The sequence below is a fragment of the Macaca nemestrina genome, chromosome 2, assembly GCF_043159975.1.
Source record: "Macaca nemestrina isolate mMacNem1 chromosome 2, mMacNem.hap1, whole genome shotgun sequence".
In the NCBI taxonomy this organism is placed as follows: domain Eukaryota; kingdom Metazoa; phylum Chordata; class Mammalia; order Primates; family Cercopithecidae; genus Macaca; species Macaca nemestrina.
In genome coordinates this window covers 32,969,387-32,985,545 of record NC_092126.1, presented here as the reverse complement: position 1 = coordinate 32,985,545, position 16,159 = coordinate 32,969,387, and the positions used below count along the sequence as shown (strand labels likewise).

The 16,159-nt window shown below is 39.1% G+C and overlaps 1 protein-coding gene across 2 annotated transcripts in view; it reads right to left on the bottom strand.

Annotated features, from left to right (window-relative positions):
• LOC105490397 (collagen alpha-4(VI) chain-like) overlaps positions 1-16,159 on the bottom strand; it is a 105,743-nt gene that overhangs the window by 22,279 nt on the left and 67,305 nt on the right. For both annotated transcript variants that reach the window (XM_071090893.1, XM_011755950.2), the window contains exons 27-33: positions 14,309-14,344; positions 14,142-14,204; positions 12,799-12,861; positions 11,595-11,630; positions 10,241-10,277; positions 7,945-7,956; positions 7,362-7,855 (exon numbers count right to left, since the gene is read on the bottom strand). In XM_071090893.1, the coding sequence (XP_070946994.1) occupies positions 7,362-7,855; positions 7,945-7,956; positions 10,241-10,277; positions 11,595-11,630; positions 12,799-12,861; positions 14,142-14,204; positions 14,309-14,344 (741 nt within the window). The remainder of the gene's footprint in view (positions 1-7,361; positions 7,856-7,944; positions 7,957-10,240; positions 10,278-11,594; positions 11,631-12,798; positions 12,862-14,141; positions 14,205-14,308; positions 14,345-16,159) is intronic.

The following is a 16,159-nucleotide window of genomic DNA, read 5'->3' as shown; positions in this document are numbered from 1 at the left end:
AAACCCCATCCGTATATCACCATCATCAGAGACCAGAGGCAGATAAAACCACAAAGATGGGGAAAAAGCAGGGCAGAAAAGCTGGAAATTCAAAAAATAAGAGCGCATCTCCCCCGGCAAAGGAGCGCAGCTCATTGCCAGCAACGGATCAAAGCTGGACGGAGAATGACTTTGACGAGATGAGAGAAGAAGGCTTCAGTCCATCAAATTTCTCAGAGCTAAAGGAGGAATTACGTACCCAGTGCAAAGAAACTAAAAATCTTGAAAAAAAAGTGGAAGAATTGATGGCTAGAGTAATTAATGCAGAGAAGGTCCTAAACGAAATGAAAGAGATGAAAACCATGACACGAGAAATACGTGACAAATGCACAAGCTTCAGTAACCGACTCGATCAACTGGAAGAAAGAGTATCAGCGATTGAGGATCAAATGAATGAAATGAAGCGAGAAGAGAAACCAAAAGAAAAAAGAAGAAAAAGAAATGAACAAAGCCTGCAAGAAGTATGGGATTATGTAAAAAGACCAAATCTACGTCTGATTGGGGTGCCTGAAAGTGAGGGGGGAAATGGAACCAAGTTGGAAAACACTCTTCAGGATATCATCCAGGAGAACTTCCCCAACCTAGTAGGGCAGGCCAACATTCAAATCCAGGAAATACAGAGAACGCCACAAAGATACTCCTCGAGAAGAGCAACTCCAAGACACATAATTGCCAGATTCACCAAAGTTGAAATGAAGGAAAAAATCTTAAGGGCAGCCAGAGAGAAAGGTCGGATTACCCACAAAGGGAAGCCCATCAGACTAACAGCAGATCTCTCGGCAGAAACTCTACAAGCCAGAAGAGAGTGGGGGCCAATATTCAACATTCTTAAAGAAAAGAATTTTCAACCCAGAATTTTATATCCAGCCAAACTAAGTTTCATAAGTGAAGGAGAAATAAAATCCTTTACAGATAAGCAAATGCTTAGAGATTTTGTCACCACTAGGCCTGCCTTACAAGAGACCCTGAAGGAAGCACTAAACATGGAAAGGAACAACTGGTACCAGCCATTGCAAAAGCATGCCAAAATGTAAAGACCATCGAGGCTAGGAAGCAAAATAACCAGTCAATATCATAATGGCAGGATCAAGTTCACACATAACAATATTAACCTTAAATGTAAATGGACTAAATGCTCCAATTAAAAGACACAGACTGGCAAACTGGATAAAGAGTCAAGACCCATCAGTCTGCTGTATTCAGGAGACCCATCTCACATGCAGAGACATACATAGGCTCAAAATAAAGGGATGGAGGAAGATTTACCAAGCAAATGGAGAACAAAAAAAAGCGGGGGTTGCAATACTAGTCTCTGATAAAACAGACTTTAAACCATCAAAGATCAAAAGAGACAAAGAAGGCCATTACATAATGGTAAAGGGATCAATTCAACAGGAAGAGCTAACTATCCTAAATATATATGCACCCAATACAGGAGCACCCAGATTCATCAAGCAAGTCCTTAGAGACTTACAAAGAGACTTAGACTCCCATACAATAATAATGGGAGACTTCAACACTCCACTGTCAACATTAGACAGATCAACGAGACAGAAAGTTAACAAGGATATCCAGGAATTGAACTCATCTCTGCAGCAAGCAGACCTAATAGACATCTATAGAACTCTCCACCCCAAATCAACAGAATATACATTCTTCTCAGCACCACATCATACTTACTCCAAAATTGACCACGTAATTGGAAGTAAAGCACTCCTCAGCAAATGTACAAGAACAGAAATTATAACAAACTGTCTCTCAGACCACAGTGCAATCAAACTAGAACTCAGGACTAAGAAACTCAATCAAAACCGCTCAACTACATGGAAACTGAACAACCTGCTCCTGAATGACTACTGGGTACATAACGAAATGAAGGCAGAAATAAAGATGTTCTTTGAAACCAATGAGAACAAAGATACAACATACCAGAATCTCTGGGACACATATAAAGCAGTGTGTAGAGGGAAATTTATAGCACTAAGTGCCCACAAGAGAAAGCAGGAAAGATCTAAAATTGACACTCTAACATCGCAATTAAAAGAACTAGAGAAGCAAGAGCAAACACATTCGAAAGCTAGCAGAAGGCAAGAAATAACTAAGATCAGAGCAGAACTGAAGGAGATAGAGACACAAAAAACCCTCCAAAAAATCAATGAATCCAGGAGTTGGTTTTTTGAAAAGATCAACAAAATTGACAGACCACTAGCAAGACTAATAAAGAAGAAAAGAGAGAAGAATCAAATCGACGCAATTAAAAATGATAAAGGGCATATCACCACCGACCCCACAGAAATACAAACTACCATCAGAGAATACTATAAACACCTCTACGCAAATAAACTGGAAAGTCTAGAAGAAATGGATAATTTCCTGGACACTTACACTCTTCCAAGACTAAACCAGGAAGAAGTTGAATCCCTGAATAGACCAATAGCAGGCTCTGAAATTGAGGCAACAATTAATAGCCTACCAACCAAAAAAAGTCCAGGACCAGATGGATTCACAGCTGAATTCTACCAGAGGTACAAGGAGGAGTTGGTACCATTCCTTCTGAAACTATTCCAATCAATAGAAAAAGAGGGAATCCTCCCTAACTCATTTTATGAGGCCAACATCATCCTGATACCAAAGCCTGGCAGAGACACAACAAAAAAAGAGAATTTTAGACCAATATCCCTGATGAACATCGATGCAAAAATCCTCAATAAAATACTGGCAAACCGGATTCAGCAACACATCAAAAAGCTTATCCACCATGATCAAGTGGGCTTCATCCCTGGGATGCAAGGCTGGTTCAACATTCGCAAATCAATAAACATAATCCAGCATATAAACAGAACCAAAGACAAGAACCACATGATTATCTCAATTGATGCAGAAAAGGCTTTTGACAAAATTCAACAGCCCTTCATGCTAAAAACGCTCAATAAATTCGGTATTGATGGAACGTACCTCAAAATAATAACAGCTATTTATGACAAACCCACAGCCAATATCATACTGAATGGGCAAAAACTGGAAAAATTCCCTTTGAAAACTGGCACAAGACAGGGATGCCCTCTCTCACCACTCCTATTCAACATAGTGTTGGAAGTTCTGGCTAGGGCAATCAGGCAAGAGAAAGAAATCAAGGGTATTCAGTTAGGAAAAGAAGAAGTCAAATTGTCCCTGTTTGCAGATGACATGATTGTATATTTAGAAAACCCCATTGTCTCAGCCCAAAATCTCCTTAAGCTGATAAGCAACTTCAGCAAAGTCTCAGGATACAAAATTAATATGCAAAAATCACAAGCATTCTTATACACCAGTAACAGACAAACAGAGAGCCAAATTAGGAATGAACTCCCATTCACAATTGCTTCAAAGAGAATCAAATACCTAAGAATCCAACTTACAAGGGATGTAAAGGACCTCTTCAAGGAGAACTACAAACCACTGCTCAGTGAAATAAAAGAGGACACAAACAAATGGAAGAACATACCATGCTCATGGATAGGAAGAATCAATATCGTGAAAATGGCCATACTGCCCAAGGTTATTTATAGATTCAATGCCATCCCCATCAAGCTACCAATGAGTTTCTTCACAGAATTGGAAAAAACTGCTTTAAAGTTCATATGGAACCAAAAAAGAGCCCGCATCTCCAAGACAATCCTAAGTCAAAAGAACAAAGCTGGAGGCATCACGCTACCTGACTTCAAACTATATTACAAGGCTACTGTAACCAAAACAGCATGGTACTGGTACCAAAACAGAGATATAGACCAATGGAACAGAACAGAGTCCTCAGAAATAATACCACACATCTACAGCCATTTGATCTTTGACAAACCTGAGAGAAACAAGAAATGGGGAAAGGATTCCCTATTTAATAAATGGTGCTGGGAAAATTGGCTAGCCATAAGTAGAAAGCTGAAACTGGATCCTTTCCTTACTCCTTATACGAAAATTAATTCAAGATGGATTAGAGACTTAAATGTTAGACCTAATACCATAAAAATCCTAGAGGAAAACCTAGGTAGTACCATTCAGGACATAGGCATGGGCAAAGACTTCATGTCTAAAACACCAAAAGCAACGGCAGCAAAAGCCAAAATTGACAAATGGGATCTCATTAAACTAAAGAGCTTCTGCACAGCAAAAGAAACTACCATCAGAGTGAACAGGCAACCTACAGAATGGGAGAACATTTTTGCAATCTACTCATCTGACAAAGGGCTAATATCCAGAACCTACAAAGAACTCAAACAAATTTACAAGCAAAAAACAAACAACCCCATCAAAAAGTGGGCAAAGGATATGAACAGACATTTCTCAAAAGAAGACATTCATACAGCCAACAGACACATGAAAAAATGCTCATCATCACTGGCCATCAGAGAAATGCAAATCAAAACCACAATGAGATACCATCTCACACCAGTTAGAATGGCGATCATTAAAAAGTCAGGAAACAACAGGTGCTGGAGAGGATGTGGAGAAATAGGAACACTTTTACACTGTTGGTGGGATTGTAAACTAGTTCAACCATTATGGAAAACAGTATGGCGATTCCTCAAGGATCTAGAACTAGATGTACCATATGACCCAGCCATCCCATTACTGGGTATATACCCAAAGGATTATAAATTATGCTGCTATAAAGACACATGCACACGTATGTTTATTGCAGCACTATTCACAATAGCAAAGACTTGGAATCAACCCAAATGTCCATCAGTGACAGATTGGATTAAGAAAATGTGGCACATATACACCATGGAATACTATGCAGCCATCAAAAAGGATGAGTTTGTGTCCTTTGTAGGGACTTGGATGCAGCTGGAATCCATCATTCTTAGCAAAGTATCACAAGAACAGAAAACCAAACACCGCATGTTCTCACTCATAGGTGGGAACTGAACAATGAGATCACTTGGACTCAGGAAGGGGAACATCACACACAGGGGCCTATCATGGGGAGGGGGGAGGGGGGAGGGATTGCATTGGGAGTTATACCTGATGTAAATGACGAGTTGATGGGTGCAGCACACCAACATGGCACAAGTATACATATGTAACAAACCTGCACGTTATGCACATGTACCCTACAACTTAAAGTATAATAATAATAAATAAATTAAAAAAAAAAAAGAAAATGTGGCACATATACACTGTGGAATACTATGCAGTCATAAAAACGGATGAGTTCATGTCCTTTGTAGGGACATGGATGCAGCTGGAAACTGTCATTCTCAGCAAATTATCTCAAGAACAGAAAACCAAACACCACATGCTTCACTCATAGGTGGGAATTGAAAAATGAGAACAGTTGGACACAGGAAGGGGAACGTCACACACTGCAGCCCATTGTGGGGAGGGGGGAGGGGGGAGGGATAGCATTAGGAGATATACCTAATGTAAATGACGAGTTAATGGGTGCAGCACACCAACATGGCACATGTATACATATGTAACAAACCTGCACATTCTGCACATGTACCCTAGAACTTAAAGTACAATAAAAAAAGAAGAAAAAAAGAAATGACAGAACTGAGGTTCAAGTACACAAGCTGGCATGTCCTTCTCACATACAGTGATATCCCTGTACTCAGAACCTACGGCAACTAAGAGGGCAAGAACATCACAACAAAGGATCATCTGTATGCAAGATCCCAACACTGTCTGCCCAGGATCCCCTCTCAGAGAGCAGCACTGATGAGCATTAGAGGGATGTGATCACACCCCAGGAGTCACTCTCCAAATGTTAAGGAAATCCCTTCCTCCGAAATAAACGCTTTGATAATTACACTTGGAAGGGAGCCTGGATAATAACTAGTTGCAACCCCCTCTCCATTTTTGAGCTGAGTAAAATAAGACCAAGAAAGGTGAAGAGACTTGTCCAAAGGCACCTCATTATTGATGAAAGAACCAAAGACAAAAGCTGCATCTCTAATTTAATTAGTTATTTGTTTATACCATCTTTTTAACTCCATTCTAGCAGTTGTTGAGGATGTACCCTACCAACCCACCCTGTACAGACATCACACTAAGCAACAGGGATGTAAGGATGAACAAGGAACTCATCCTCTGCATTTTAGCTTCCTCAACTCAAGATATTTTGTCCATCCTTCCCCGCAGTTTGCAAGCTGTCACAACTTTATTGATTCTTAGACGCATATTCAAAGCTGTCGCAACAAAATCTCTCACCTACCACTTCTGCTGCACACTGAACCTTCAGAGAAAATTAAATGGGCTGAATTGATTAGCTATTATGTTGAGCCACATAACATTTCAATTTCTGCAGCTCAAAACTGGTGAAATATTGTCAACGTCCCATAATCCAACCTAACATTCATAAGCAGCCTGGAATCTCTTAAGAAGAAAATCGCCCTTCGTTCTGATAAATCATCCCAGATCTTCCATGAAAGTGTGTTGCATGGATTTCAATTAGGAAAGTAAAGTCTGGAGAATAGATAAGTAAATAAAGGGTTTTGTATACATACAATGGAATACTGCACAGGAATAATAAAGAACGAACTACCCACACACACAACATGGAGGAACAAGAAGACATGCCATGTCGGCTGGAAGAAGCCAGATACAAACAAGTACATGCTGTATGACCCAATGTATATGATGGTCCAGAACAGGCAAAAAGTACTTGATTGTGATAGAACTCAGAGAAGCAGTTACCATGGGGAGTATATGGTTGCATAAAGAAGTTGAAGAAAACTTACAGGGCACCGAATGCTGAATGTGTTCTATATCTTGAACTACGTATCAGTCACAGGGATTTAAACATACATAAAAATTAATCCATCTGTATATTTAAAATCACTGCACTTTGTCCACTTTGTTACATGAGTATGTATGTTATACTCTGGTTTTTAAAAAGGAAGAAAATTATATTCTCTGACCCCCAGTGATATAGTTTAGCATAGTGGTTAAGCACAGGCTCTGGAGGCAGACAATATCTGCTGCTAACTAACTATTTGGCCTTTGATGATATATTTAACCTCCATAAGCCTTGGTTTACTTATCCCTGAAATGGAAATAAACAATAACACCTACATTACAGAGTTGTGGGACTCATTAAGTAAAGATAATATTTATGAGGCACATAGCACAGAATAGGTGCTCAAGAATAGCCAGTGGGTACTAGGAGTAGTACCAGTATATGGGCCATACTGAGAGCCCTCACTCCTGGTATACATATCAATTCCAGGGAAATTCTTTCCCTGAACACCTCTCATTCCTCATGTGGTCCTTGATAGAGAGGTAGAAACCAAGTGTTAGGGCCCCCAGCTCCCTGCCCACTTGTGGTTCCCCCTACATACCAGCAGAGTGTCTGGGAGGTTGTGCCCCTTTGTGAAGGTGATGACCGCGGGGATGATGTCCGCTGCAGCAAGCTCCAGTGTGGCTGTATTGATGGAAGCTGCATCATAGGCCCAGCCCGCCTGGAAGAACACAGCCACCTTCCTCATGAGAAGACCTGAGCGTACACGTTTGAACACGTGTCTCGCCAGAAACCTCATGGTGGCCCCAAGGTTCCTGCGGCCAGATGAGTGCTCCAGGGGGATGTTCCTGACAGCCTCCAGGAGTGCAGCCTTCTCCTTGTAGTCTGAGAAACGAACCAAGTAATTGGTTTTGGCACTGTAGGAAACAATGGCCACACGGGCACCTGTTGGGCAGTTACTGTCACTTATTTCAATCTTCATCAACAGAGACAATAAAATGTTTCTCATCCTCTCAAAATCCAATGGGGAGACATCATTTGACATGTCCAAGGCAAAGGCCACTTCGGTTGGGAACACTGGGCATTTGGAAATACCTTGAGACAACAGATATACAGATTTAAGATGTTCTGTAATGCCTCAAAAAAGGTAAGGATTAAAGTGAGTAAGAAGGAATATTATTTACCTCTTGAACAAGCTGGAAGGGAAATTATTTTGGAGAGAAAAGAAGACATTGTTAGCTTAGGCAGGCAGTGGCACCTTTCCCATGTGTGTGCTTCAATAGGAAAAACCATCTCCTCTGAGAAATTCAAGCATGGCCTTCTCAGGCTCCTGCTGAGTGTGGCAGAGACCTCTACTTGTCCCCCAGAATCCATTCTCCCTTTTTTTCTATAGTCATGGAACCCCCAATTTTGGATTGGCCCTATGGATGACTGGAACAAAGACAACATTTCCCAACTTAGCCATCTTATAAGTTCTAGGTAAGACAATAGGAAAGATGATAGGTAAAACTTTGAAAAAATATTCTTCTCCTTTCCCTTCCTTTCCCTGGTGGCTGAAATATAGATGTGATGACTGAAGCCTGATATATTTTCAGAACATGAAGTGATTTGGGGAATAGAACACCCCATATACACACAATGGCAAAGCAGGAAAATATAAAGGGACTGATCCCTGACCACCACAGGCTCCATATCAACCTGAACTGACTAGTTCCAGCCTATGGTTTCAGAAATAACATTTGTACCACTGTTACTGAGGATTTAGGTCACATTCAACTGAACTTAAACCTAATGAATACATTGAGCTATTCTGAAACTATATTATACACATGTATATAATATATACACATATAAAATTACATATATATTAATTATAAACTATATATATTATATATAAGTGTGTGTATACAAGTAACATATTTTCAAAAAATACTAAAAAAACAGAATTACGCTTAATTCATCATGTGTATGTATATATATAAATAATAAATATAGAATTATTTCATTTCATTTTATAAAACTTGGAGCTTAAGATATATTTATTCTGAATCTTTATTCACTTAGTATGTAATGATTTTTTCCATCAATAAATTTAGAGCAATATCATCTATTCTACTATATAGATGATCCTTTATGAGGAGCATACTTGTACATGTATCTGTGCACATTTGTCCAATCATAGCCCTATAGAAATCTCTACAAGTATTGATTTTATATGCATGGTCCAGCCAATTGCTCTTCAGAAAAGTTGTATCAATTTATACTCACACCAGCAATGTGTAATCTTATACATTTCTCAATCTGAATAGGGATTTTTCTGGCATTTTTAAAACATTTCCAATCTGAGAAACAAAATGGGTATCTCATTGTTTTAATTTGTATTCTATGACTTCTGGCGAAGTTGAACATTTTTACAGGTTTATTGTACATCTGTATATTTTCTTTTCTGTCTTTTGCTCATTTTCAACTTAAAAGTGGTGTTCGTTTTTTTGTTTTTACATTTAGGTTTAGCCATTATGCAATGTCTGTGTTTGTAGATAAAAATGATTGAGCAGGAGCAATTTTTTGTATTTCAACATGGTGTAGTAAGGAAGTTAGTTCCTTTGCCTGTGTCCTTTGCTTATATTGCAAATTATTTTTTCCCACTTTTCTGTTTACTTTTGACTTCATGGCATCCCTCAGTGTAAAAGGGTTTTAACTTTTTATATGGTCAACTCTGACACTCTTTTAATTCATAATCACACTGATGATATTATTCTTTATGATTCTGAGGAAAAAAAATTCCAGAATCTCCCTGAACAGCCACTGGATGGGAACAGAGAGAACATAGAAGGGTTAGGGTAAGAAAGGTGGGATGATTGTAGAGAAAACCCAAACTTCCAAACTAAGCAATTTGCCAAATCAACATTCTCGCCCCGTGGCCATTAAGTAGATAAATGTACACATCCTAGGACACAAATATCCTGGAATGCATTGAACATAGTAAATAAATTCCAACTTGGGGATATGACAAAACATTACTTAAGACTGGATTGTTCATAATTCCATTTTTCAAACACAACTGTAAATAAAATAAGACAGATTTCTTCTCAAAGGGTGACTATTGATCCCTTTTATTTAAAAGGGTTACGTAAAAAGAACAAAGCTCCTCTGTTTTGTTTTGTGATAAGAAGCAGCCAGATGTAGGCACACAGGTGTGCAGTTACAACATCTCCTGGGGCACAGCACTGCTCAGTGGAGCTTCTCTTCATTGTTGAGATGGCATGCTCTCAATCCATTTTATTTCTGAGACCACATTGCGAAAGACTACTTACCTAAAGGGGAACTGAGCCCACTGTATGAATTTATAAGAGCCTTTCACAATGAATAAGGCATCTTCCAAACCTCAGCCAAAGCCTCAGGTGACTTATGCCCCTAATCCGTAATCCATCCCCAGCTCATACCACTGGCTCCTTTTAGGCCTTTTCCAAAACAACTTACGGCAGTTTTCACGCGTGAAATCAACAATTTTGCAAGGCTGTTAAAAAGAGGTGGGAAAACAGGAAAAAGGAAAAAGTACTTAACTTGAAGCATATTTTTATTCACACTTGTCACTTAGGAATGTCATATGGATGTTATCAGTGCCTATCTGAAACTTTTTAATCTACAACAGAAAACCCCAAAATTGTCAGAGCAGATGAGACTATTCTACAATTACATTTCTAAATCCAGTCGATATTTTAAAAGATTTAAAAGATGTGTGTGCAATATAGTGCCCATACTTTTGGAGACAGGTAGATAAGGGGTACCCATTTTTTAAATCTGCCTTACAAAGTAATGGAATAAAACCTGATTTTGAAGAAGTTGAAATCAAAGAATCTCAGCAGAGAATGCAGGGAAATGCCTTCAATTCTTGGCACTCTATATTATAGTAGCAATTCCTATATCACTTCTTTAGAATGACTGTCAAGACAGGCACTCCTACCACCTCACCTAGTCATTATGCTTCTTTCCTTTGATCGCTTCCTCTCTGTTCTGTTCTTCCCTCCATCCCAGACCTCATCACTTCCTCCTCCTCAGTTGCCTCCACACCCCCCACCCCCTGCCTAATAGTATTTTTGTACTTGGGAGATGAAACACTGTCATAACTTTTGAGACTGTTTTCAAGTGTTCCATGAAACACAAAAACCTGTGCTATACAAAAGCCTGTGTGTGGGTTTATAAATACTTTATAAGCAGTTTTTGAGCTTTACAAAAAGTCACATTACAGAAAGGTAGTAGCCTCAAAGTCTTTTCTTTTTTTAACATCAACTAGTGTTGCTCTAAAACATCCCAATTCCCTGCTGGATTTAAAATATCATTCTACTATTTTTATTTGACTTGGTGATAACATTTCAAAGTAAAGTCTATAAACTTAAAGTACTAACAGAATTTGTAAGAGGAAAAAACTAAAGAATCTTTAAGATTAACAGATTTCTATTTTGTGAAAGTGGAAAGCTTTATGTTCTAAGAAGAATAAAATTTTGGCTGGGTGCAGTGGCTCATGCCTGTAAAATCCCAGCACTCTGGGAGGCTGCGGCAAGTGGATTACTTCAGGTCAGGAGTTCAAGACCAGCCTGGCCAACATGGTGAAACCCTGTCTCTACTAAAAATACAAAAATTAGCCAGGCGTGGTGGCACATGCCTGTAGTCCCAGTTACTTGGGAGGCTGACGTAGGAGAATCTCTTGAACCCAGGAGGTAGAAATTGCAATAAGCCGAGATTGCATCACTGCACTCCAACCTGGGCGACAGAGCAATATTCTACCTCCAAAAAGAAAAAAAGAATAACATTTGGAATTAAAATCTTCACCTACCGTCATTTCTACCAAACCTTTGGGGCCCTTGATACCCTGGAAAGAATGGAAACTTGAGTTTAAAATGCAAAATTTTGAGATCCAACACATTCTTCTACAGAGTTGGCAAAATAACTCCACCACACTACATAGACCATCTTCTGTCCTTCACTCCCAGCCCCAGAGTTCTGTCTGACTCCTTAGGAAGTGCCTAAGAGGTGTATCCAAGACCTCTGAGTCCAGAAGGCCTAGACAGAAACACTTCTAGAGGACCAGGTCATTTTGAAACCATAGCTTAGGATCACATTCAGAAAAAGGGCTATCCCAGATCCCAGGACCATTCATCAATAGTTCTAAAGTAGACCCCAGTTCCTCCCTTATCTTCTCTTCAGGCCATCCAGCACCACCCTTTGTCTGCCCTGATACTGAACAAGAAGTCTTCTCTGCAAACCTTCAGATTAGAGCTTCATGGCTCCAACCTCTGGGAGTCTAGAGATCATTGTTCTTATTTAGAATCTACAAGGTTGTAATTTGTGACCTCAGGCAGGTCACTATAATTATCTCAGCATCTCAGCCTTTGTCTCCTCTTCTGTAGAAATACCATGAATGGTCCTTTTAGCACTAAAATTTTTATTTTCTGACTTTGTCACACCTCTCCAGTAAACCCTAGACTGCAGTAAGACCACCAGGTTCAATCCATGGCTGACCTACTGTGCCATCCCTCGTGGATTGATAGTCTGGCCTCCTAGGACAAGGCATAGAGCAGAAGAATCACAGCCTCAAAGTCTTTCCTTTCATATCAAATGATGTTCCAGGGAATTTTAAAAATATTCATGGACTTGCAACATTGTTAGTTAAGATTATATAAATACTGTATTTTGTTAGGCTTTCCTGCTGGTTTTTGCATAAATATTGTTGCTCATCTTGTTTGCAATGATAAACTCACTCTCCGGTGAGTTTTATGAATCATTTTATTTATTTACACAGGTTTGTAAATCTCCAGCCACTCTAATATCTTCCCCATGTTCAAGTAAAAATATATGTTGAATAAATATACTGTATAACGACTTGAAGCTAATATGCTGTAGGAAAATTTGCCCCATTCTCTATGTCAATCCCACTGTATGTCCCAAATGTTCATTTCTTAAGAGATGCCTTTTATCAAATCTTTATTTATTTTTATACAACAGTTGAAAACAAAAGGAAAAAGAAGGGTACATGTTACCATTTGTCCTGGTGGGCCTCGGTAACCTAAAGTTCCAACTAATCCAGGAAAGCCAGCATTACCCTAAAAAAAGACCAAGCCAGAAGAATAAGATTCCTCCTTGATTACAACCATCAGATCCACTTTGATATGTTATTATTCCTAATGCCAATGAGTCTGCTATTGACCAGTTAGTTTACAAACTATATATCTGTGGGATAAGACATGGAGAATAGAAAGAGAGGGAGGTCATTTTATGGGAACCATCCAAATTCCCCCCTGTATGCCCAACCTCAGTCATGCATATGTGTACATACACACACAAATACACACTTCTAGATCGATCCTTAAAAGATGACTCAATACACTCCGTTGAGTCTTGAGGTTATATAATAAAAATAATGCAGGACGTCTACATTAAGGGCCTGACATCAGGAAAAAGGAAAAATTTCCCTACCACCTTCTGATTCTTAGTGTTTCAGAAAAGGCACATGGTGGCCATAGGTTCACTGCTCATCTTCCAAGTATTTGAAATGACACAGTGTTATCTAAATACAGTGAATCCTTTATCTTTTTTTATTTGAAACTAGAAATAAAAGTTAGTTGATTAGAGCAACCATAGCCAGCAGCAAGCCAAGTTAGGCACAGATCAAATATTTCTTTACGTCCTTGCCAATGTATGAAAATACTAATTCTTGAGTACCTAGAAAACATACATTCTCTTTCCTTTCCTCTTTCCTGCAGTAAACACTAGTCCATTTCCTAGAAGACCTTGGTGTCTAACGATGATCAACTAAACATTACCAAGATGTTAGATATCCACAGGCTTACTCCTTTCAAAAAGAGCTGCCAGTGATTGTGGCTGTTCAAGGCTGACTGTTCAGAACATAAAGGAATTGGTTTTTAATCAGAGACTGTATAAAGCACAGTGGACTCAAAGTCCACCAAGATGGCAACTACATTCTCAAGAATCTTTTCTAAAAATAGCAAGAGAAAGTTAAGGCTTTGAAGAATTCTAAAGAAACAGCAATGTTTGCTCAACAGCCAAAACAATATCCTTCCACATGATGTCTAGACTTACCAAAGACAGAGGTGCTCCCAAACTTGGTTTTAAAAAGTTGGTATTGTAAAACCAAAACTCCCAACTTGGATTTTCTGTTGTTATGGCTTGGTAAACTGTATTCATATTCAGGAGATAAATGAGAGTGGGATTAAGTGGGGAGTGGGATAGCCAAAGGAAGGTGTGGAATGAGCATTGACTGAGCAGGAATAGGCTTCCTGCTAAGAAATCCTAACCCAGTGAAAATGTACTTCCGTAATGATATGGGCTTCTATAGATCTTAGGAAGTCTCTTTGATTCTTACCCTCTTCCCTCTTACTCCCTTTGCCCCCTTTTCTCCTTGATGGCCCAGGTCACCATCTTCTCCCTTAATAGAATCAAAAGCAGAATTTTGAGTGTAAAGAAAAACAAGCACAAACAAATGACACATTCTGCCTACCAGTTGCCAGGCCCAGAAATATATCTTCTTACTTGGACACCAGGATAGCCAGGGAATCCACGTTCACCCTAGTGCCAGAAATGAGATAAAGTCTTGTTTAATATCATGTGATTAAGAAATTTCCTTGACATGCCTTGGGGGAAAAGAAGACACTATAATCCAGGTTCACCCCAGTGTCAGAAATGAGATAAGGTCTTGTTTAATGTCATCTGATTAAGAAATTTCCTTCACATGCCTTGGGGAAAAAGAAGATGCTATAATTTTGAGGAAATACACTCAAAACAAGTGCCAGGAAAAACAACTATAGCAACAGTTGTTATCTTGAGCTGCTCTCGAGTGGCCATATTTCATATCTCTAATTCAACATGAAACAACTTATAGATAATTTTTACAAATTTCCCCCCTCTCTAGTATATTGTGTAATGAAACTTCTTCTGTAGGGCATTTTTATCTCTCAGCTTAAATAACCTGAGGTTTAATCCAACAGAAACCAAGTGAGAGGGCACCACATTGAGTGTTGGGAAGCAGGTGCTCATTGTCAGAACCAAAGGCATACTACAAAGCAATCATTCATTCAACAAATATCCATTTGCATGTCCTGTCTTCCAAGCACTTCTCTAGGCACAGGAAATTCAGCAGTGAACAGAACAAAGACCTTGCTCTCATGGAACTTACATACTAGAGGGGAAGAAAATGAACAAAGAAATATATAACCTGTGAGAAACAGATCAATGTTATTCCAGAAAGGGGATTAAGGAATAAACAATTATGTGTATCAAAGGATGAGGAGGCACTATTTTATATGAGGTAGTCAGGCAAAGCCTTTTTATAAAGGTGGCATTTGGGTGAAGACCAGCATGAAGTGAGAAAACAAGCAGACTTCTGGGAGAAGAGCATTCCAGACAGAGGGAGGAGTATGTGAAAAAAAAAAAAAAACCCTGAAGTAAGAGGAAGAGTATGTGCTGCTATGTTTGAGGAACACTGAAGCAGAATGGAGCGAGGAGGGCAGGCAAGAGGAGATGAAGTCAAAGACTTCACAGAGACCACGTTGTATAAATTCTTATAGGCCATGTTAACAAGTGGGTTTTATTCTGAGTGACATGGAGAATGACAGAAGGGCTTTGAATAAAGGAATGACTTGATCTGACTATGTTTTTAAAGATGTCTCTAGCTGATGCATGGAGAACTAACTATATGAGGCAAGGGTGGAAGCAGTGAGACCAGTTCAGTGGCTATTGCAATAACACAGATGGAAAATTATGTTGGCTTGGCCCAGAGGGTGGCAGTGCAGTTGTGGGAAATGATAAAATGCTGGTTGTACTTTGAAGATAGACTTACCACTATTTGTTGATGGATTAAATGTGGGAGTGAGAGAAAAAGATTTATCAATGACAGCTGCAAGTGTTTGTCTTGAGCAACTGGATGGATGAAGTTTCCAGTCCCTGAGATAGGAAAGGCTGGAGGAGGGGCAAGTTGTTAAGGGAAACAGTTTTGGCTGACTGGATATTTGATAATATTAAAGGATTATTATTAATTCTTTGGTGTAAGAATGGTACTGTGGTTACATTTTTAAATAATCTTTTAAAGATGCAACCTGAAATGTCTATGCATGGAATATATGATTATCTTGAAGTAAATCCCATATATTACATGACCTACAGTAGGTGAACATATGTAGAGGTTCTCTCCTCACTCCTATTTTCTTAATGAAATATGAAGCATGATCATCTGCTTTAAATATGGATGACAAAGCAGATCTTGGAGGTTTGAGGAGGAAGGAAGGGTATGAAATTAGCATGGTGGGAGGATAAGTGAGTGGGAGTATAAATAAAACAAAATTGGCCAGGGGTTGTTCACTGTTTGGATTAGGTGATGGGAACATG